This window comes from Agelaius tricolor, unplaced genomic scaffold (assembly GCF_023055355.1).
Source record: "Agelaius tricolor isolate 1412-34295 unplaced genomic scaffold, bAgeTri1.0.p SCAF_19, whole genome shotgun sequence".
Classification (NCBI taxonomy): domain Eukaryota; kingdom Metazoa; phylum Chordata; class Aves; order Passeriformes; family Icteridae; genus Agelaius; species Agelaius tricolor.
The window spans coordinates 10453000-10476847 of NW_027269279.1; the positions used below are offsets into that span (position 1 = coordinate 10453000).

Consider the following 23848-nt stretch of genomic DNA (forward strand, 5'->3'; position numbering starts at 1 on the left):
GTGGCAGAAATAGGTGACAGAAGGCTCTGACTCATCATGTGGAACTGTAATTTAAGTTCAAGGGGGATTTTTCTATCTTGGATCTATTCCTACTGGCTCAGATGTCTCATAAGCCTTTAGCACCTAGTTTTAATAGAGCCAGTGCCTGCAATTGAGAGATGGGTTGGATGCAGGGAGCAAAATACTACTCATCTTAAAAATATCTTCCAGCTAGAGCTGAGGTAACTTTGTGCTGATAAGAAGCTTCCACTGACCTTTACTAAATTTGATTTTCTAGATTTAGAAAAGTCTCAACTCCCAAGAATTTGCTTAGTGAAGCACTGAGAAGCAGATGCAGTGTAGGCATCTTGGTGCTTCCCACTCAGTACAACTTTCTTTTAGCAAACAAGTTTCTGCCAATGAACAATGTGTGAGGGGTCACTGCTGGCTCTTATCAGTCATACGTAGTAATTTCTTCAAGTTAAAACAAATTTTATATAAAATAACAATATTCCATGAAAGTTTGTTTTACAAGTAGTACTAATATTGGTAAAGACAAGTAGTTTGCCTGTCTTAAAGATTCATAGAGTATTTTTCTAATTATTTTCAAACTTTACAAGTCTGTCCAACCCCTTGAATACCTAATACATGAGTATTGTTTCATCAAAAGATCAAAATTATAGTAATCTCTAACATCAACTGATTTTTGGTAAACATCTGAAAATATACATCAGCTATATGCACAGGGGCCTTTTTAGGTATATAAAATCTTGATAAAGGTAGATAAAGGTAGACCATCTCAAATGTGGGGGCACATAGGATATTCCAAGTGAGGCAAGAGCTAAACTGCTGCTGTCATGATACACTTCCAGAACCTGAGCATTCTTCAGGCAGACTAACACAAGGCAGTAACTGCTTGGCTGGGAGGCTCATCATGCTGTCCCCAACAGATACATGAGGCAGATTTGTATGGCTCAGGGTGACTGAAGAGGAGGCTTCAAATGGTATTTTAAACAATTCTGGTTTGTAAAGGCTTAACACTTTAGTTACTAAATTCAGTGAGGGTTTGGAGATCATATTTTGGCCCTAAATAAATAGTGTCAATTTTTGACTATTCTTTTACTGCTGTAGGCACTGATGAATAAGCTGTACTGGCCATGCAGTGGTCAGGTGTTTCCTTGGGTGTTCCAGGAAGATTTTATTAGAAAATATACTAACATTTCCCAATTTCTGATGGGGGAGTGCAGCTTGGGAAGAAGAGAAGCAGTGTTAAACTAGTATTTACCTGATTCAGTTCCCTGCAGCCCAGGCCTTGTGCAGGCAGTTCAGTGTGTGATGGGATTGGTACTGACACAGTCTGCACAGGACTGCACTGCTGTGACACAGATCTTTGTTAATAGAGCTGCCTTAATTAAAAACAGAGTTCATTATGAAATTCTGGTTTGACCCTCAGCATTAGATTTGAATATAAAAGAATTCCTCTTGGGAGCTGCATAGAAGAGTTTGAAAATACATCTGAAGATAAATTTGATATGGGGAATTGATTACAAAAGAGGCAGAGACCCAATCCTGGTGAATCCTGGATAGCTCTGATAGTCAGAATGAGGTGAAAGGACCAGTTCTGGCTGAGCAGTCCCTGGTGTGTTCCCTCCTTGCTGGGGCTGTTCCAGAGAAGCTCAAGTGCTGTAACAGCCCCAAGCTCCACTCAGTGATGTTGCATCCTCTCTTTTTCCATAGCAGCTAGCTCATGTCCTTTGCACAACTGAGAGTAGCTCAAGGCCATCATTTCATGCATGACTTGGTAAATTGTGCAAGGAAGAGCACTGCCAAGCGAGGAGCTATGCCAGTTTTCAATAAGAGGGCCATCTGTGACAAAATGTTTTAGTAAGTTTGAAAACAATTGAGTTCTTTCCCATTTTTACTTTGATTTCATTTAGCATGTAAGTAACTTTGCAGCCTCCCAGGAGTAAATTTATGTTACTGTATCCTTGTTTGCTCTGCATTAAGTTTTTTTGTTGAGTCAAGTGGCTCCATTTCAGACCTGATCCTGTGTGGTACTGAAAAGCATTGATTTTGCATCAATGTGACTTTTGATTCCTGTTGGACACATTTGTCAGGGTAGGTGAAATTCAGATATTTGTGAAAGATAATAAGCATATAAATAAATTCTTAGTAGTTACAGCAAAAGTAACTGAATGTACAAGTAGTTTATTGCTGGAATTAAAACATTTTTAAATTTGGAAAGAATTCCAAGTAAGCTTCTCTCCCTTAACCCAGCCTGTAATATCTCATTACCATTTTGTTTCATGAAATTTAAGAAGTTGTTGCAATGGAGTTTTCATGTAGCAAGGATTATTGAGGAAATCTGCCATTTGTTTGAGATCTCTCAAATTGTCTTAAACTCTTGCAAGGAAGACTGTAAATACTACCTCTATTGATAGTAGAGGGGCAATAATGGGACCTCTAATACAGTATTTTTAAACTGATTTTGGTGTAATTTAATGAGAAGAGTTTTGGGTTTTTTAAAGAACATGGTTATACTTAGCTTGCTTAACTGCACTTCCTAAAAGCAAGAGGAAAATTAGAGTGGTTTTCTGGAATCTGGAGGTTTAATTTGACTTTTAATTTACCTGTTCTAACATTCTGAGGTTAAGAATATTTCAGCTGGTTGAGTAAAGCAAATTAGAGAGCAAGTTAGTGTCTCTCACTGAGGAGTGACACAAACTCAGTGACAGAGCCAGAAATCTGCCTTGTGCCAGCCCATCAGACCCTGCCCTGGAAACATTGCCTGGACCTTGCAGTTTGGCTGCTTGTTTCTGTTGGCAAGTGCTCTCTGCAACAGGTCATGTCCAGAAAGAGGAAACCTTTTTGTCATTTGATGTTATTTTAAGAGGAACAGAGCATGAAGGAAGTTCCTGACCTTTAAATATGTGTTTATGCAGGAGGCAGGCCTGGTAGGGAAACTTCAGGTGGGAAATATCCCCAGAAGGCATGACTTCAAACTGCTTGAACTTGTGTTGTAGGTGCTTTTAGAAAAGTGCAGAGCTGCCCATGTGGAGCAGGCAGTCATTTAAGGGTAAATCCACCTGTCTCCCAGAACAAGTGCTGTCCATGAAGATGGTCAGTGCCCCATGTGCAGGGGTGTTAGTGTTTTGTTACAGTGTTTTTGAAGTAAGTGTTCCCTTACACAAAATTTACAGGGGTTAGACACTTAAATGCAGGCTTTGTTTTCTTGTTTCTGCTGAGTGAAATTGATGACTTGTCATGTTTGCAGCTCTTTAATTTAAAACTGTGCAAATATACCTAGAGATGGAGTGTGAATATCTATTAAAGCAGCAGTCTTAATTTTGCAGCATTTGCTCAATTCTGTAGGCAGTAATCTGCTTGAATTTGGTGAAGCTTTTGGGAAGACTGCGTACATATTGCCAAGATTAATCCCACTGTGTTTGCACAAAATTTTAATATGCTCTATTCTAATTTGTAAATTTGGACTGTTTTTATCGTGATATTTCACAAAATTTTATGAGAGTAATTGAGGAAAAATATTTGGAAATAATGCTAAACTATTTCTAAATTTGGATTAATAAAAATCATATAGCTCTGAAGTTAGAAAATGTGGGTATTTCTTGTATTGGTCTTTCACACCATTAGACTCAGTGTATCATACACTAAGTATATTGTATCCTAAGTATTTCCCAAAAACACCATGGGCCTTTTTATATTTTAAACATACGCTAATGTTAGTGCTGCAGTTTTTCACCATTGTGAATTTCACTTTTATTTGAGGATTTTGAATCTGTTTTTGCTGCTGTTCCAGTAAATCTCCTGAATGATAACACTGAAATTATCCTTACACAAGGATGGAACTGCAACCTCATCTCCAGTAACCGTGACAAACATCACTATAATATTTACAGGGGGAAAATGTTCATCCAGGGTGAAATGCAGAGATGCATTAAAACATCAAACATTAAAAAAAAAAGAAGGCAGTTGAAACTGCTTAATTGCTTTGCTTAGAAAGACTAATGTAATGTCTGAGGAAGTAATCCCTAAATAAGTTAGGAGGTGAGATCTTTCAAAGGAGGAAAAAACCCAGGCATAGACCTATCAGGGAATTCAATGACGAGACTGTCAAGAGCAGTAAAGCTGATGTGTTGTTAAATGTCTTTGGGAGAGATTTCTTGGTGTTCTATGTCTTAATGTAGTGAAAAGCAAACTTCAGAGGATGAACGTTTGGCATTATTCTATTTGAACCCAAAAGTTTCCTCTGGCATAGGAGTGGGGGGTCTGTCAAAACGTGTGACTTTGCCTCACTCTGAAGTATTCAGTGTGGGAATGAACATGGCTGTGAAGGATGGAGCATGGAGGAGGCCATCCCTCTGTGGTACTTAGCTGGCACATTCATTTGTGCTAAACCAAATAAGTTGTGGCAGCTGGAGCAGGATGGTGGAAAGGGAAAAGCAGGAGAGCAGTGGAGTGAGGCAGAAGGCACAGCAGTGTGTGGTGGAGGGAGGTTGAGGTGTGCTGTGGTGTGGGCAGGGAGGCAGGAATTGCTCTAAGGCCAAGTGGGGCTGACAGCAGGGCTGTGAGAGGGGAATGGGAGATGGGGAAACAGGCTTCAGGCTCTGAAATGGGGGATGTGGAAAGGAGGATGGAGCAGCAGGGATGCACAGATGGAGCCAACTTCTACAGAGCTTTTCTGTGATATTTGGCTGCTGTCTGGAGCTTTTAGGGCTGCTTTTAGTGTGTAAGCTGCTGCTCCACATTCATTCCCCTGAGCCCCACGGTAGGGATTTCTGCTTGACAGCCCCTGCATCAAGGGAAAGGAGAACACTGGGGTTTCCCGGGCTACCAACCTTTGGCCAGGGATGTTGCTGCGGGGAGAGCGCTGGAGTTTGCCGCTCCTGTGCCCCAAACCCGGTGTTCTCGCCGTTCCCCCAGATCTGACACCCCCTCCCCCGATTGCCTGCGTCTGACTCATTCGCTGGTGCTTGTGCAAGCAGAGCGGGGCGGGGGGTTGGGGTGGGGGAGAAGCCTTCAAAGTATCCAGAGCGGCTGCTCTGGCTCTGGCAGGGCGGCCGTGAGCTGCGCCCCTGCAAGGGCGGCGGTGCCGGGGGCGGCGGAGCGGAGCGCGCCCGCAGCGCCGCGCAGGCGGCCCCGGGTGGAGCCCGCCGCACCTCCCGGAGCCCGGGCAGTCCCCGCCGCTTCCAGGGAGCCGAGAGCAGCTCCGTGCCCGCCGTCCTGGGGAACTGCTGCGGCAATATCGCCATTTAAAAAAAAGGGAAAAGATTAAAAAAAAAAAAAAAAAGAAGAAAGAAAAAAAGATGAAGATGCTTAAATGCCTCCTGCCAAAAGTAAAGAGCGAATCTCAGTTGCAATGGCTCTGCTAAAACTTGATCATGCGGGATTTCAAGCGATAAAGAGCTGCCGGGCTGCTATTTACTGCGGTGGGAACAAGTTGCAGGATGAAATCCAGGCGTTAAGGGACCTATTTTCCACTTCACTGTTTGCAAAGGAATCTACTGAAATGACTTTGAGGATCTTTAAACTGGAACTATGTGGAGGGAGAATGCAGTAAGTACCGCCGGGTGGGGAGCCCGGATCGCGCCCATCTCCGGGGCAGGGGCGCCGCGCAGGGCTCTGGGCTCTCGGTGCCGGCTCCGAGTCCCCCGGCAGCACCGAGGGCCGGGCAGGGAGCGCCGGCTGCTTTGCCCGCCGCGCCAGCGTCCTACATAGAGCTGGGGGTGCTTGAAGAAGTGCCTTCATGCATATTTACTGGGAATTATGAATGAAAAAAACCAGAGCATTCGAGCTTTCCGTGGCGGGCTCTGCTCTAGTGTCTCCCTGGGATTGTTTATGGTAAATTGGGAATGAAGCGGTTCTGCTCCAGCAGAGCTTTATCCCACACCGCTTTAGCTGTGCTCCAGGTTATGCTTGTTTTGAACCTGCCAGAAAACTCCTGCCCTTGCTCATATTAATTAGTTTGCTTCTAGCTGCGCTTTCCAGGTTGGATGTCTCTTCCCTTAGCGCTCAAGCCCGTCCATCTCACTTGGAAGCACACGGGCAGTTGGGAGCTCAGGATTTTCCTGACCTGGATAAGATGAGGGACGTATCCCGGACGGCTGAGGGCTCACGGAGCTGCTTTTAGCAAAGAGCTGAAATCTAAGTGGAGGGGGGGAACTTTTGAGTGTAGTCACTTTATTTCCGCTCACATACCACATGAGATCGAAGTATATTTCCTTTTCTCCTGTCAAATCTGAGACCTGACTAACAGCTTCTCCTCGTCTCCTCTTGTCCCCCCGCTGTCCCGTTCCCCCCCCCGTGTCCAGCCCCCCCTTGCCTGTCTCTCTGTCCACGTAGCTGCCCTCCCGGGATGCGATGTCGCTCGCAGGCTGCGGCGGGGATCACGCGTGCGGCCAGCGGCGCGGAGGCCAGCCCTGAGCCCGGGCAGCGAGGGGCGCGACATGCCCGCGGTCGCGACATGTCCTGCAGCGACACCGACAGCAGCACCGGCACCTCCGGCAGCCGCCGCCGCTCCGTCTCCTGAGGCGCTGGGTACGTGCGGCCCGCGCCCGCACGGGGGCGCCCTCGCGCCGCGGCCGGCCCGCCGGGGCGCGCTCCCGGTACCAACGAGCCGTGCCCGAGGGGGACTCGGAGCGGGGATTGGAGAGGGGGGCTCGGAACAGGGGGGTTCGGGGGGCCCCGAGCCTTCCTCGGGTTCGGGGGGAAGCCGGGGCCGTTCGGTGCGCTGTTCCACCGCGCTCCGTGTGGCGGCGGCCGGCGGGAGCCCGGCCCGCAGTGACCCAGGCAGCGCTGATGTGCAGTTAAATGCTCTGTGGAGTGCCCCAAAGGAGGTGGCGATGCTGCAAGCCCCTGTCTGGCTGTGTGTGTGTCAGCAGCGGGCGGCTGTGGCCTAGGATGGGGAGAGGGCTGGCGGGATGAGAGGGGAGATGTGAAAAATGCCACCCCTGATTGGACAGCCCCGCGTGTGTGCTCTGCGTGACGCTCTGCAACAAGCTTGGCTTGATGTGGCACAGGGACTCCCTTCCTGCAGCTAGTAGAGAGCCAGTTATGGGGGTGGAAATCCCCCGGGGCTCAGAAACGGGGAGATCTTGCAGAGTCAGACCTGCTCTCCTTCTCCCTCCTTCAGATAGTTCAGATCCTTTCTGTGGCTCAATCTCTCTCCCCGTCCTACTCCGTCTATATTCAGCCCCCTACAGAGACTCAGTGAAGACATGAGGTAACCCATGCAGTGATGCTCATTTATGGAACACCCTCCCCTTCAACACTAGGGACAACTTTGTGTCCGAGATCAGCAGTTCTGAGATGCTCAAAATCTGAATGCTGCATGAGAGGACAGAAGAATTAAGATAGAATATTGTGCTTTTGAATCTGTTCCAGAAATGCAGTAGGATTCCTTAAGCAGCGGCTGCCTAGGAGGGATCCTCAGAAATAAAACAGCATGGGTTTGGGATGCTGTGAGATGTATGGAGTGTGTGGACTGGGGTTTCCAGCAGACCTCTGGCTCACTTCTCTCATTTTGGGCTAAAGTACCTCTCTCTGATAGACCGTGACTAAAGTTTAAATAGATGTCCAGGATGAAGGGAAATATTCTGGATGGAAAAAGATTTCTTTTACCTATTTTAGCACAGCAAGGTTGAAGAGAAGGATGATAATGTCTTTTTTTTTTTTTTTAAATGATGTCAGTCATTTTAATTTTGTTGGCTATCCAGGAAGAATGTTAATGGGTCTTTTCTCTGAACTTCTGCTACAGTTTTTGCCTTGCTTGTGGAAGGCCAGCTGTAATACTGTCATCAAGCCAAGTTTTTGATAGGATATAAGAGGCTTGACTTGGAACTAAGGTGAAAGATGCATTATAAAAAGCTGCTAAAGTTTGCATTATGCCCAGAAGCTTTCTGTTTAAAGCCTTCTTTGAAGATATGCAGTATATATATTTTTCTCTACTTTCTTCTTATGCATTGTGATCGCTTTTACAGGGGATAAAGCTGGCAAAGATGAGGAAAATTGGCTGTGCTCTCCTGGTACTCCAAGCTCTTCTGGCACCTTTGGATCTTGTTCGTGGAGCAGAGAAAAATTATCCCATCCTGAACATTGCAGTGATTCTGGGAAGGACCAAGTACATAACAGAGAGAGATATCAGAGCTCTCTGGACCAGGGAAATGTCAGCAGACCTGACTGTTGATATCAATGTCGTGACTCTTCTTGTGAACCAGACTGACCCTAAGAGCATCATAACACATGTTTGTGACTTGATGTCAGGCACCAAGATCCATGGAGTGGTTTTTGGAGATGACACTGATCAGGAGGCAGTAGCTCAGATTTTGGATTTTATTTCATCTCAGACTTCTATTCCAATTCTTGGAATTCATGGCGGGGCCTCCATGATAATGGCAGATAAGGTAGGAAAACTTATTAAGAGCTCTTGCTATTCATTTATTGGTCTCTATCATGAATAATTGTTACAAGCAAGTTCAAAAAAGATGCTCTTAATTGTCTCTCTGTACTTGTATGCATAATAGTGTCTTTGTTGATGGCTCATCAAATATTCAGAAATATTTTGGGGTTCATACCTGAAACTCAACTTTCTAACACTATCAAAGCAGCCCTAATGAGATATTACTCTCCAGCACATGGAACGATGGTCAGTTAAAAAACTTTAATAGCTAATATGATCAATACATGTAAAACCAGCCTCTAATAGTAGGTTCATCAAATGATTTTGAGGATAAGATGTAAAACTATAAGCAGATGTTCTGTGGTGCTTGTGAGAAATAGCAAGCAATAGACCTGAGTGTATCTGGGTGCAACAGTAATAATAGGACAATAATAAGCCAGACTTCAGTGATCCACTACAGTATCTGAATTAAGTAGTCATGCACACTTGAACCACTGCATTCCAAGAATTCATTGAATGAGATTTTTGCTAACTGGATAGTTCTACTTTGCTACTGTAGTTCATGAAATCCAGTAAGGGCTGTGTGAAATCTGGAGATAACGATAAATGGTCTTGTTGGAAAACATATTTTTATGTAATCTGTTGTGAGACTGGAAGAGCAAAAGTGACTCATGTCTCAAGTTCCTTAACAAAGTAAGGATTTTTAAGAGCTCTTTGCTGGCACTGCAGCATTGCTTTTGAGAGGTGATCCCTGCTGCTCCTGAGACAGGCACTCAGTGCAGGGCTCAGCTCTGCTGGGGACTCAGAGGAGCCCCCAGTGTGGTGTAAGAGAGGAGAGCTCAGAGAGGGCAGATGAGGGAAGTCACTGGTTTGCCAGCACTTGAGCATCTTTAATGTTATTTCTAACTTATTTCCTGGTATTTCCATGCTTTAGGGTTCCTTATTCATTGATTATAATTTTTTCTTATGTGTGACTTTTGAATAGTAAAGGGCTCTCTGAACACATCTGAAAAGGAAGTGGTCCAGATACATTATTTTGTGAAGTTAAGGGGGGGGAAAAGAAGCAGGGTTAATTGAGGAATCAGCTTTGAACTTTGGAAACTTTTTACCTCTGGAATAGACTTTTTTCCATTGTGATAAGAGGTCTGTTTCTCTTGGTGTTTTGAATAATCTTCCTTTAGAACTTGGGAGGACAATAAGTGCTGAAGGGGAGGACAATAAGTGCTGAATTATAGCAGAGATCCTATAACAATGCATTGATATTTTGATTTATACAGAAAGATCATTACAGTCAATGCTGCTATCTTAAATGCAATTGCAGTGACCAAATTACAGAGGCAATTATTTCATGTGCTTTTAAATTACAGTGCAGATTTACTTGTCTTTTAAAGCTGGGTTTATATGTATTTAATGCTTCTATTTGACACATATTTCACTTAACTGTCTGCCAGTGTAAGAACACTTGATCTCAGCCAGGGCCAAGTGATGAAACACTGGAAGAAATTCTTACAGAATCATCTTCACTTTTGGTAGCAGATGCAGGATGTTACTGATACAGATCTATTTTTACTTTTATGTAAGAGCCTCTAGAAAATGAAACAGTCTTTTTTGTCTCAGTAAATTACTTCTATTTTCACTGTATGCTAATATTGTCATTATTGTATCATTGCTTTTTATTTTAGGGGTTATCAAAGTTTTATTAGCAAACTTTCCTGCTGAAATTTAGCTTCTAAGATTTCCAGTTGGGAAATCAAAATTATCTTTTGTGTGTTAAAACAATCTAACAGAGCAGTCTTCAGTAGCCTGAATTGGCTGAAGGAATTGTTTGTTCACGCAACTAATATTGCCTTAATTTTCAACCTGACCTTTGCAATGTGCAGTGTCTTGCAGTGGGGTTTGGAACATCTCAGTAATGAGACCTGCAGGTGTCACTCAATTAACCATTCATTTAGGAACGAATTCCTTGGAGATGAAGTTGAAATTCACAGTGCTGTCATAAAAGCGGGGAGATGAAATCTGAGGGAGAAGGATTGGAAATATGAAATCTTTCAAGTCTCTGTCAGGATTTTAGCTGGCACACACAGGTGTTGGCTGACTTGTGAAGATTATTTTAAGTCTCCTGCTTTGTCTCATGCATTGAGATGCCTGGCTGTGCAAAAGGTGCCTGGTCCCACTCCTGCTTGTGGATGCAATGCTCTGGCACTCTAATAAGGCCATTTCATTTATGTCCTTATCCTATGAGTTCTGTGCCAGGTGGTTGTTATGTGATGCTGAACTCAACTAAACTGAGGGCACAGGAATGGGAACTCATTTATAATGATCTGTACTGCTGAAGACTTCACTGAATGACTCAGAGGAGATAAGCTACTATATTCTCTGTGGCTAATAAATATTATGTCAATGTGAATCTTGACTGAAGACCCATATCTGTTAAAAAAAAAAAGTTGTTTTATATTTCTAAGAATGAGGTATGGCCACATTTGGAGTTTGCAGTGATTAATGCAGGACATCCAGTTTTTGAAGCACTGCATCCCTGTCTGAACATCTGGGGTGAGTGGTGTGTTGTCTAGACTGCCTCCTTTGCCAGCCCAGCTCTGCTTCAGTTTGCTCAGAGTTTGCCTGCACCATCTGAGGAGAGATTTTGCATGATTCAGACATGGAAAATAGACAGGCATGTGAAGCCAACCAAACCTGAATGTTTCTGAGCCTTGCTGATCTCTTTTCACCTGACATCAGCTGTCCAAACCCTACCAACAAACCAATGGGACTCCTGGGGGTTTATGGCACTTACTGGATCCTGGCTGTGCTGCAGAGATCCCCTTTGGGCAGTGCCACATGCTCTGCTCCAGCTGATTTTATCCCCTGCTCTTGGCAGGAGCTCTCCTGCCAATGAACTGCTCCTTGGCTTTGGTCCCCAGTTGTGCCACGCACTTCAAGCATATTCAGATGTGGGATAGTCTGCTGAAACAAGATGAGAAATGTCTGGGGCATCTGTGCCAGCCTGCTGTGCATCAGCATCCCTTGGAGGATGCTGAAAACAGGCTGGCTGTTTATTCATCTTGTATCTCTTGACATTTGAGACATTTCAACAGAAACATTGCTTAGGAACTGTTTTCTGACTTGAGCATTTTGTTTCAAACATAGTTACCTTTGTTTCACCACATGCTATGATTATAATGGTAGTATTTGTGATACTTTTTCTTAGAAACAGAACATCATGGTTAGTTCTCTATCAATGCTAAAAGACTTCTTCACATGTGGGAATATTATCCCTATGTATTGTAAATATGTCCAGGAATATTTAGTGTCTTTGAACCATACTGCTTTTGCTGATTGCAAACCTAAATCTTTCCAGAAGTCTTTCTGAAAGACATAATTTGAGGCATTTTATTGTTGTGGAAGCACTCACAGTTATAACAGTCAAGAAGTGTTAAGGGTGAGGGTAATTTTCCAGAAGGGCTATCACAAAGTGATACTTCTTGAAACAGATCTGGAAATGTTATGCAAAATAACAAACTGCTTTTCCAAAAGGTAAGTGCTATACATTATTGCACAATGATGATCCTATGAGAGCCCTGGAGCTTAGACAGGGTTGCTGGAGGTTGTCTAACCCAGCCCTTGCTCTCTGATGAGCTAATATGGAAATCAGATCATCCAGTCAAGTTTTGAACATCTCCCTGGAAATAGATACCACAGCCTCTCTGGGCAATCTGTTTCAGTAATTAACCTCTCTCACCATGCAAATATTTTCCTTTTATCTCATTAGAGTTTCCCTTGATACCACAGGTTTTTGTTCTTCTGCTGTGAATCAGAGTCCAGCTCTCAGCGCCATTACAGGCTGCAGTTAAAGAACTCCTTACCTGTCGCTTTCCTGGGGAAAAGGTTCCTTCAGCCCTTGCACTTTGGACTTCCTTGGATACATTGGTGTCATGTATGGGGAGACCCCAGATAGGACAAGTCTATCATAGCAGTCTTGGCTTTGGCCTGGTGGGTGCTGCGAGGGGAGCAGTCGCTGTGCTGCTGCTGCCGCAGCCAGGCTGGGCTGTGCCGCCGAGAGGGAGCACTGCTGACTCATGTTCAGCCCATCCCCTGGCCCCCGTGCCCTGGAGCTCTGCCGGACACTTCATCAACGAGGCAGCTAATTGCTAATCAGCACTGAGCAAAACTCTGCTTTGAAATCTTTCGTTCCTTTCGTGGTGATTTTTAAGTTACTTTAGTGAAACACTTGAAGATGTTTGCATTACTTGTCATTTTCACCTCATTATAGGTATAGCTGGAATTGCTTTGTTTTAGCTCATTTGAGAGGCACAAAACTGTGCTGCACTTGGGCAAACCAGAGCTCTAAGCAGCTGTGATCAGAGCCCTCCCAGACTCCCGGCTCAGGAGCATTTATGCTCCCTTATCCATATAGGACTTAGATGTTAAAGTTCCTCCACACATCCTCCAGCTTCTTTGCCAAATGTCTCCATGGCACAGTGGTTCTCTAAAGGACCAAAAAGGTTAAGCTACACTTAACTCTTGTTCTATGTGTAAGTGTGCTTCAACTCCTAATGCTTTCAACAATGTTTGATGGATGGCAGGGGGATGTTGTATTTGTTTTTTATTGTAGAATCTTTTCTGGAGGTCACACTACATGGAATGTGCTCATTAATTCATGTGTCTGCCATATGCATATGTAGATTCCTGTCCAACCTGTTTAGTTGGCTTGTAAAAACAGTTCTGTATTTCATTATAGAAAATTGTAAATTTAAGATTTTCTATAATAGCAACTTTTCATTCCCCACCCCTTACTAATGGCTGATGTGTGTGGCAGTATGTGTCTGAGCATGATACTCACGTTGGCTTTGTTACTGTTTGGAAGATTAAGCCACAGGTTAATAAATACTTTAGTGCAAAAATAGCAGTATTCATATAACCGCTGTTTCAGGTCTAGACATAGCTTGCACTACTACATAGTCTGTTGCACACAATATTTCCAGCTTCTGACTCATTTAAAGAAGCAATTGAATTTGATTTTCTTCCTTTCTAGCTGTATGAAGGTCCCTATGGGAAGAATAACCTTCAGATAGTCTAATTTTTATTTTGAGCTGCAATAGAAATGTAACACTGACCTTGCAAATCTGTGTTTACTTGCCCATATCCATAAAGCCAATCTATATGTACTTTTGAGAAAGTCTTGCACATCCATAAGATTTTTAGACCTAGAATGTAATCTGTGGTAGTACCTATTGCACATTGTGCAATTACATATTCTGTAATCAGTGGTGTTAGATGTTCAAAAACATGCCTGAGGTTTGTCCTGCTGAGGAGAATGCAGTGAGTGGATACAATCTCCTGTGTTCCCCCCTCAGGAGGCAGTGCTGTGCCAGGCTGAGGTGGTTGGTATAGAGCCTGCTGGTTTAGACATGGCTATTCCTGTGCTGGCATGGCTGGGAGTGTTTGCTGCCTTCAGCTGGGTCTTGGAACTCAGAGGAGCATTATGTTCATGATGTGAGCTTTGCTTTCTTGCTCTCTTTCTCCCACTCCTTTTACCAAAGGGTTTTCTTAGCAATAAATTTTCCTAGAAGTGATTTTATTATTTCTCTCTCTCTTGTCCATGGAAGCTTATCCCTCTTAATTCAGTGAAGGAAAACATGGATGAATTTCTGGAATACTGCAAGAGTAGACTTGAACTGTCACTCTTATGGAGCTCAGGGGAGGGATATTTAGATTAATTTTCCAAATTAGAAGGAAGATAGTTTTGAAAAGATTAGGAATTTTAATAACTAATGAGCAGGTTGTAGGAAACTGAAGTCTTCTAGAGTTTGCTTGATATTTCATGCAGTTTAGGTGTGGGTAAGTTCCTGATATTTTAGTTTGCTTAAATTTATAGCTGCAGCTGAGCTGAGGGTGCAGGGTTGGTTTCCACACTCCACTCATTTAGGAGAGAGGATGGTTTGGCTTCACTTTAGTCTTTTGCAGTAAGCTGTATATTTTCATCTCAAAGGTACTGTTTTCTTTCTCTTCCAAATGTTCTTACAGTTTTACCTTGAAAAGAGAAATCTTTAAGTATCTTTGTTTTGAGCAACAACATCTTAAAACTGCTGGCAAGTCCCTGTTGTAGATCACCCAAGCAATCTCTCCAAACTATTGCCTGCCTGTGGTAATTACAATACAGCAGACTCCTGGGCTGTGAAAGTGGGACACAAGACCTTCAGCGTGATTTTCAGCTTCCAGAAACTCCTGGTGGCATCTTTGGTATTTTTTTTTCCCAAGAACATTCTCAAATACAAAATTAAGAATTATTCCTTTTAAGCTATAAAATAATTATAGGCCATTACAAAATACATAGCAAGTTTCTGGCAATTAGAATTATCCAGAGAATGTACCTGAAAGTCTAAAATTATGCAGTGTACAGAACAGAAGGGCTTTGATATAATGTCAAACACATTTTTTTGTGTTTCATGTACTAATTATTTTTGAGGATGCTTAGATTAGTTGAATAGACAGTTCATTAGTGTGTTTTGTCACTTATTTGAACTAACAATTTAATTTGAAGAATTTCTCTATAATTTTTTGATTTCGCTTGGAGGACTCTGGTATAGATCTGCCTACATCGTGATGGTACAAAGGCTTTGAATGGATGCACAGAAAGAATTTGCAGACTGTAGCTTTTATTTTTTACAAATCTGTGGTCATCTGGTTTGTGTGTACTCTTTCCCTTCCCCTCTTCCCTCCTCCTTCCTCCTTTGCCTCTGCTCTTCCCTGGAGCTATGAAGTTGTGTGGATTTTACTGAGAGAGCCCAGCCTGGATTGTCTCCACACCATCTGTCACCATATTGTTTGTTTAAATCCTTGAGATATTTTCTTCTGTACTTCACTGAAATAAATACATAAAGCTGCAGCAGCATCATTGGCTATTTATATTAGATTTAGACTTAATGTCCTTAGGAGAAAACCCCTGTGCTTGCAATTGAGGTGCATGAGCTGGAGGCACAGTTTGAAAGCTGCACGTGGTTCCATTCCCTGCCTGCAGAGCTCCAGTTCTGCAGTGTTCAGTGCATCAGCCCAGCCCCTCGGGCTTCTCAAGGGACACCCAGCTGGGCTCTCATGGCCCTGCAGGGACACTGCTGCTCAGGGGTTATGCTCTGTCTCCCCACTCTTTCAAGGAAAATGTTTTGTGCCCTTTGGGAAATGTGGGATGAATCCTGTCTGTCCTGAGAGTTGATAGTCTGGGTCAGGGAAAGGTGAAACTCTCAGGCTCTGTGAAACCAGAACTGGAAATAAGAGTGGTTAGTTAGAAGGGGGAATGTTTGGAGAGAAATTGGAGTGTGCAGAAGAAAGGTAGTATAAAAGCTGAGCAACCATTAGGAAAATGAGTTTTGCTGTTATGCAAATGTGATATTCCAAGTTGCTGATGGGGTTGGTTGGTGCCACGCTGCTCTAAGTTTATGATATGCAGTTAATGTTGTCTCCTTTCCCTAGAGCAGTTTTTTCTGTACATTCCATACACATGAAGCTTAAGGGATCAAAAAGCCTCAGTGTCTGGAGGGAGGAGGAGGTTCCAGGTGTACAAGTTGTCTCTTATTTGGGGAAGAGCAAAATTCCTCTGGAGAAAGGTCTGTCCTTTCTGGGCTCCTGGGCTGAGGGGTAAATGGGGTTCCCTGAAGAACCTTTGTGAATGATGTAAACCTCTTGAAAAAGGAACCATTTCTAGTCCAAATTTGTGATGAAGATTTTATTTGCGTACTGATTCTTTCAGCTCCACTTGCAGATGAAAGAAATAATTCATGAATGTACATATGTAGATGGCTTGTATAATCTACTTCTTTTCTATTCTCCTCTTCAACAGCTACAGAGACTGAACTAAATTTAGGAAATCCAGCTACATATCTGAGGTCAGACTGGTCATAAACTTCTAGAGCATGGCAGTAACTCCCTTTGGTTACTTAGCCAGAGGTACATTTCCTTCTGGCTGTAACACACTGAGAAACACATTAAAGGGTTCTGGATGAGATTTGACTAAAACATTGTAATATTCTGCATACAGCTCCAAATCAATCTCAATTTCTTTTGATAGAAAGGCATCTCTTTGGACATCTTTTGTTTCTTATTTGGGTGTGACCAGCCCTGAGAAATCAAGGTCTGTGTTTTTTGGTATACATGCAGGCTCTTCTCCCTGCTTTCTCCTGGATTCCCTTGCTGAAGGTGGAGAAGGAAGGGTGAGAGAAAAACAGGTGGTAATCTTGATGCTTTTAATATTTTTCAATGATTTACCACTCCTTGGAGTGGAGCCTACAGGTGGTGGTGCTTTGGTGTGCTGCATTGGCTAACAGAAATGTGATTTCCCAGTAGGATTGCATCCAGCCATTCTGGGGTGGCTTGGATTTTTTCAGATCAAGACCTTTGTGCATCCCTTGATTTGGGTTTTGAGTAAGCTTTCTTGGAGAGGTGCTTCATTACCACATGACTCCCCAGTCAGTGTTTTGGGCTTCCTGTCTCCATCATAGGTTTGGGAAAGTAATTTCCTTCTAGGCTTTTAATGAAGATAGGCTGAACCATTTCCTTGTCACAAGTTCCTTGCTGCAGCATGACTGAGAGCACCAGGGCTGGTCTTGCTCCATGGCCTCTGCTCAGTGCTTGTGGCTATTTATAACCTGCCTTTTGTGCACATTGCAGCAAGATATTTCTATAAACATGTTTCATTCAAAGGATTGCTGAGTGGAAAGCTGCTTATCTTCTTTTTTTTTTCCCTTTTCTTGACAGTGATTTTTTTTTTTAGTGTCCTAACTTTTGGTTCAAAATTTCTGTAACTTTATTGATGGAAAGTTTTGTCTATTTGTGCTGAGCAGTTTGCCTTTCCATGTGACTAAATTAGCAATAGGACTGCTTTGTTTTCACTGCATTGATTTTGTGTCTAGTGGAAACACACTGTGTATGTAGAACTACTATGAAAGGAGAAAGAGAAGGGATTTTATAGCCACCTTTCAGCTCAGCAAAATTTGCAGCACAATTATGTATGACAGAAAATAGAATTAAGGTAATCTCTTCTAAGTAACAAGTTGCTTTTAGGAGTTACAGAAACATATAATTACCAGACAAATTGCATGTTATTTTTTGTGTGTGAGGCTAATTAAGAGTTCTGAGTAAATTGTGTTGATATAGACATCAGAGCTTATGAAGTACCTAATTGGGATGAGATAAGGCTTGTGAATTCATCATAAGAAAACAAATGCCAGAAATATGAATTATGTGTCTGTATTCTAGTCAAGTACCATTTAGGATGGTCTGGTTTATTTTCAGCAGTCGCATTATTTTTGTAGGAAACAAACTAACCCTGTTTTTTATTTGGTTTTGATCTGTTTCCCATCCCTTCCTCTCTCCTTTATCTGCATTTAACTACTGTTATCTGCAAAAAGGCTGACATTTCCTTCTGTGGAATCTGGGTTCCAGAGGAAGATGTGCATGGCTCAGCTGCTTGGCATGTGAAACTTGAAGCTCTGTCCCATAACTATGTAACAGCAAACTGGTACAGAAGTTGTAAAAAGAAATATTTGCTTTCTCCACTTGCTCTTAGACTGGATTTTCCTTACCCAGTCCATTGTTTGCTAATCTCCTTTTCCCAGGAGCTGCTTCCAATCCCCCTCCTCTGCTGGAGCCTTCAGCTGCTCCCCATCCATTTGCTATTCCACTTCATACTTGACTGTCATGCTAGTTAGGATGGCTTTTTATTTTCATTTATTGCCTTAATTTACTTCTAGCAGAAGCAAAGGTGGGTAGGGGGAATACACCTCTCTGCTTAAAATTCTGTATCCCTGAATTTAAGGAATACTGGGACTCTTTCAGTGTACACAGAGCACAGAAGCCAGTTGCTAAAATCATCTTAATATTGGAGCAAATAAAAATTCTCTGGGGTCCCAAGAATGAAGTAAAAACTATGAATTTAAGCCAGACCTCTTCTTATTTAATAAGCAGGAAACAGAGGAAAGGAGTATAAACTGAGCCAGGTGAGTGAGGGCAGCGTTGGTGGGAAACTGAGGTGGTGATAAAACAGAAATAAAAATTAGTGATGGAAGGGATTTTTTTGTGAAAAAAGCAGTATGAGGAAACCAGAATTATTCAAAATGCTGAACAGTTTCCATCTCTGTCTTTTCAGGGTTCCTGACCTTGGGATTTTGGGCAATCCTTTTCAGTCCTAAGTCATTCCTTCTGCATTCATTGACTACTTTAGATACTTGTACAGGGAGGTTCTTGCTTTTCCTGTTGCAATGTGGGGAGTCTTGGTTGGAGTTAACCATCTGGAAACCGATGCATTGTAGTGTCTACTTGTATCCATTCTAAGGCAATATAAAATTTCCCTACTGCTCCTGTTTTTTTCCTTTAGTATAACCTCTGAGACAGGGAGTTCTGTTATAGGCTTTTCCTGAAATAAAATCCTCCCCTTGTTTTGCTGTGCACTTGGCTGGCTAGTGATGCTGTTCTGTGTAAGCATTCATTTCTATAACAATGGAAAGAGTGTTCACTAATTCTTTGATTTGTAGTAATATAAGTATGTTTCTCTATGCATCTATATTCACTCTGTTCAGGTGCTTTGAGGGAGTGCCTAATACCTTGCATTATTTAGGAACTGGAGTCTCAAAATATATTAATAATTCCCTTTTATAATTTAATTCAATTCTGAATTTTGCATCTCCCATTAGGGCTTTTAGAATACTTGTGGCAAGGACAGATTGACAGGAAAAAATATGAAAGCAAATTTCTTCACACTGTCTTAGGTGATTGCTAATTTTGCAGTCTGCCCTGTCTGTGAATGTGCTGTGGTTACTGTAGAAATACCATTCTGAGGCTCAGCTTCACTGGCACTTGGTACCTAAATTGTTATTATGTGCACTGAACAAATTCTGGATCCTGAATGACACAAATCCTGATGTTGTCTAACATCTGGTTGGATCATGAGGCTGAAAATGAGCAGCGTCTGCAGAGAACAGAGCTCAGGGGAGAGCCAGGCAAGGATGGCCTTGGCTCTTTGTGGGGTGAGCTTACTTGTGGAGGGGAAAATACAAATTACATTATCCCCTCCACATTTGGGTTAGATAAAGACAAAAATGATCTTTATAACCATTTCCATATATATTTATCCTGTCATTTTTACCAGTCTTAACAGCTGCAAAAATAGTGTCACACCTTTTCTAACCTTTCTCAGGTTTCAGGCCTGCAATCTCTCACATTCCTGTTGCTCTTTACTATCCATCACTATTTTATAGTATAACAGTAGCTGAAATATTTCCAATGATCAGTGAAAAAATGACACTAAATAGATGACTTAGGACAGGTGCAAATAATAAAAGAAAAATCATGTTATAATATCCTGAACTGTTGCTCAGTATCTTCTCACTATATACAGATATTTTCACTATATACACTCCCTATATACAGATATTTTTATGACATTCCCAGTTTCTCATAAAAACACATCACATGACCTCTGAACAAAAATTTAAATGAATGTGTTGGAAGTTTGTGGGTTCAGCTGTCACTTGCAGTGTGTGTGTCTTTACTGGTCATTGAAAGCCTTACCAATCTTTAGTGTGCTTGTTTAAATTGTTTTAAGTTATTCTTTCTGGCTCCTTCCTGGTATGGGATAACTCCTGGCCTAAGAGATGCTGGGTTTTGATGTCTCTTTTTTACAGTATGAGGCAAAGATCTTTAAATAGGGAGAGACTTCAGGCAATAATAGAGTGTAACATTCCACCATCCTTATTCCAGTGTAGGTCCTATTGATTTGTTAAGCTGCAGTGCAGCCCTCAGTGGACACTGCCTGAAAACAGTGGCAAACTTAAGCTAAAATAAGAATGAACTCTGCACATTTCCAACACTCTGCCGTGTTTTTTTAACTGCACAAAGTAGGTTATAGGTATGCAAAACCTTAGTTTTAAATAAGTTATGCAGAAGAAAGCTCTCTGGATCAGCAAAGGCATTTCTAAAAGCTGAGGAACAAACTGCCATGAGGAAAAGATAGTGTGCAGGTCATATACAAGTCCACATGGAAAGCAAAAATCTTACTTGTGGGATCCTGACTTTGGTGTGATTGATTTCATTGGGAAGTAAAGGATGAAGAGCAAGTGCAAAGTAAGCAAATGCTTTAAATAATTAGTCCTTTAATGCTTATTTAATTGCTTTTCCTGAAAATTTCAATGCTGCCATGTAAAGAGATAATGAAGGGGGTTTTTCCTTTCTAATGAAGGGCTTAATATGTTCTTTATGTAACAGCCATAAAGATGCAGACATAGTCTTGTAATATCTTCTAATATGAGATAGAAAGGCCAGGCGTGCAATAGACTTAAAGCATTTTCTGCTAAGAAGAGCAATCTCTAGCAAAAGGAATGATTTGGTTTGTTAGGGGCTGCACTTGGGGTGTTCTGTCTCATGATTTACTGGATTGCCAGTGAAATGCCCTGTTGACAAGCTGGTTGGTTTAATTTCAGTTAAACCTGAGTGTTATTGACTAACTTATTTAACCTTCATTTTGATAGCTAGGTTTCTGCCTTACTGGGTCATTCTGAGGTTTCATTTGCATATTCCACCCAGTTAAAAATTCTGGTAGCTTTTTAAATTCAGCTCAGATGGTGGAATATTTTCCTTCTTAACAAGCATTCTAGTTTGTATAAAAAAAATAATTTCTCCTTCCCTTAGTTTCTTTTTAAATCAAGTATGTACAGTAAGCTTGGCTCCCCATTGAGCTGGTTTAATCATTTGTTTTTTCCATCTGCAGAGAGCCAGTTCCCAAAGTAACTTCAAAGAGCCTTGCCTGAGTAAAAGCTTCCAGCTTGGGAGCAACAAAGATTACAGAAATATGCTTATGCAACTGCTCGAAACCTCTGGCTATCTTGACATGGAGAACACAACTGAATATTTCCCTCTATTATTCTGTTACTATAGACCTTCAATATTTGTAACTGAGAGTTTTGCTGCCACTCTGCTTTTGGCTCCCCTGGTGACTGCACAGTGTGATGTGTTACACAAGTGCATGGACCTGGCATTTGTAGGCTCAAGGGGATCAGTGGTGTTCTGGGTCTTGAAGTGATCTCTCATGTGACTCCAACAAGAAAAAAACCCATAAAATTCAGCCTTGATGTCAATTGTCTATAGACAAGGCTGAAGACTTACAGCAGCAGCAAATGCAGACTATTTGTAAGATTTTAGATTTGTGCAGGCTTTAATCAAATGATGAAGAGGCTTCAAGTGAAATGGCTCCTGGGAGAGTGGTAACCTCCCTTTTCATTTAAGAAATTTCCTATGTTGACATGTGTAATCTCTGTTTGCTGAGAATAGTCAATCCCTGCCCAATACAGGTAGATATGGGATCCATATTTTATATCTAATGCATATGTCATGTGTTTGAGGGCAGTAACAAACTTCAAGTAGTTGAAACTGCCAGTGTTTGAGAGAATCTGCTTCATATTAAGGTCAATATAAGTAATTGTCTTTATTTCTGTGGTCTTTCTCACAAGTTACTGTTCCTTATTCGTGACATTTCAGTCCAGTGGTTGTCATCATCACTTTGAAGAAAAGCTGATTTTTTTTTCTTTTTTTTTTGACAAAACTATCTGAAAATCAGTGTGTCTGGGATTTGTCCCAAATTAATTTCCTGTGGAGAGAAGAGTTATGAGTTTGGTCTCAGTACAACGACTCTTTTGGATTATAATATCTGTCAGTGGAAATGCACTACTTTGGTTTTAACTGAAGCTATTTCAGATCTTAATTTTTGGCTTAATCAAATCCTTAGCACAAGCAAATCTAATTCTGGCATACTATTTCAATTGCACAGACTTTCATTTCTGACTAAGGATTGGAAGGATTAACCCAGATTTTAGCAGTTCTCTCCATGACTGGGTGGATAGGATTAAAATCTGTGCTGCTCACTGTGGCTTTTTATTCTAGTTTTTGATTAGTTATGTCTGTTGAGCAGGGTGGGAAATTTTCTGAGGTTAAGACTACAGCTAAAAGAAGTATGGTGAATTCACTGGATTGCCTATTATTTTGATTAAAAATACAGCCCAGACATGCTTTGCCTGTTTACAGCACTACAATTTATAGCTTAGTATATTCTAGGTTAATTTTGTACTTTGAAGTATTAATATATATATAAATTTATCATCTTTTGGCTATATAAATGCATATTTTAGGAAAAAAAATAATTGGGTAAAACAGGAATGGCATTAACAGGACCCAGCTGTAACATCTTGTTCAGGACTGGCTGAATGCAGCAAAAGTTTTTGGGCCAGAAGCTGGGAGGATGTTCCAGTATCTAATTTCTATCAGTGCAGCTATTAGAAATAGAGAAATTTCTGGAATACTGTCTGCAATTAGTCTCCCACCTTCTAAAAATCTCTGATCCTGTAATGAGCTTAGAAACTTGGTACTTCAGTGACCAGGGAATGAAAGTCTCACCTCCAGGAGATGAGGCAAGTTGGGTTTGTTTAATCTGGTAAAAATGAGCCTGGGAGGAGGATATGGTGGTTGGATGCAGGAAGAAGAAAAACTGATTAAACAACATAAAATGAGTCAGACAACTGAAACTTGGGTGGGAAATTGAAAGAGGTGAATGGTATTTAGATGGAAAATGAAGAAGCTCAGGAATGGCAAGAACTGGCTGATGTTATGATGGAAACTGGTCAATGAAGAAGGATGAGCATGTTCTTTCTAATTCTACATTCTTCTTTACATTTACAGAAAGCTTGAGATTACCATGCAACAGTACAATAACACTGCCTCCAAATCCAGTCAGGCTTATACAAGTATTAGATTTGGTAAAGGTGAAGTGGGAGGAGTAGGATCCTGATGTACTCCAATCAAGGACTCTGCTCATCAGCCTTGGAAAGAGACTGGCCTTGGGATTCTTGTTGGAATATGGCAAACTATGTTCTAAAAACTTTTAAGGCCTCATCTCCTAGAAAAGAACATAACATTTCCCCAGAAGTTAGAAGTATCTTTACCTTTTTATGTGAAGCAGGAGAACTCGACTTTTTTTTGGGTATTTCTGCCTTTTTGTATTTGTTCTTTTGTGCCTCAGGCAGCGACAGAATTCTCAAGAGAGAAGTGATGAAGATGTACTCTTCACTTGGAAAAATGATGCTGTTTGCTGCTTGTCGTCCTGGTGTGTTAGGGGAAAGGAGAAACTGTTACCAGCCCTGGAGCTGCGTGGTTGGGAGGGTGCAGTATCCATAACAGAACCCTCGTGTGTTCCGTGGTTTAGTTTCAGCCTAAGCTGGCAGTAATGATGTCTGCATGTCTGACATGCTGTGCAGTGCTTTATAGAACCTAAATTTCTGGGCAGTCTGGGTTGCAGTTGCAGCTGGAAACACAGAACATTACAGGTTTTTGATGTCTGTGCTGGACATTTGTTGCCATTGCACAGTGGTATTTGTCTGTAAATAATCAGGTGTTCTGGGCCAACCAGCTAGATTTGACACT

The 23848-nt window shown here is 41.9% G+C and overlaps 1 protein-coding gene across 3 annotated transcripts in view; it reads left to right on the forward strand.

Moving 5' to 3' along the window:
• Positions 1 to 5011: 5011 nt before the first annotated feature.
• Positions 5012 to 23848, forward strand: part of GRIN2A (glutamate ionotropic receptor NMDA type subunit 2A) — a 157254-nt gene continuing 138417 nt past the window's right edge. For all 3 annotated transcript variants that reach the window (XM_071444247.1, XM_071444248.1, XM_071444249.1), the window contains exons 1-3: positions 5012 to 5553; positions 6309 to 6534; positions 7977 to 8399. In XM_071444247.1, the coding sequence (XP_071300348.1) occupies positions 7995 to 8399 (405 nt within the window). In that variant the 5' untranslated portion in view covers positions 5012 to 5553; positions 6309 to 6534; positions 7977 to 7994. The remainder of the gene's footprint in view (positions 5554 to 6308; positions 6535 to 7976; positions 8400 to 23848) is intronic.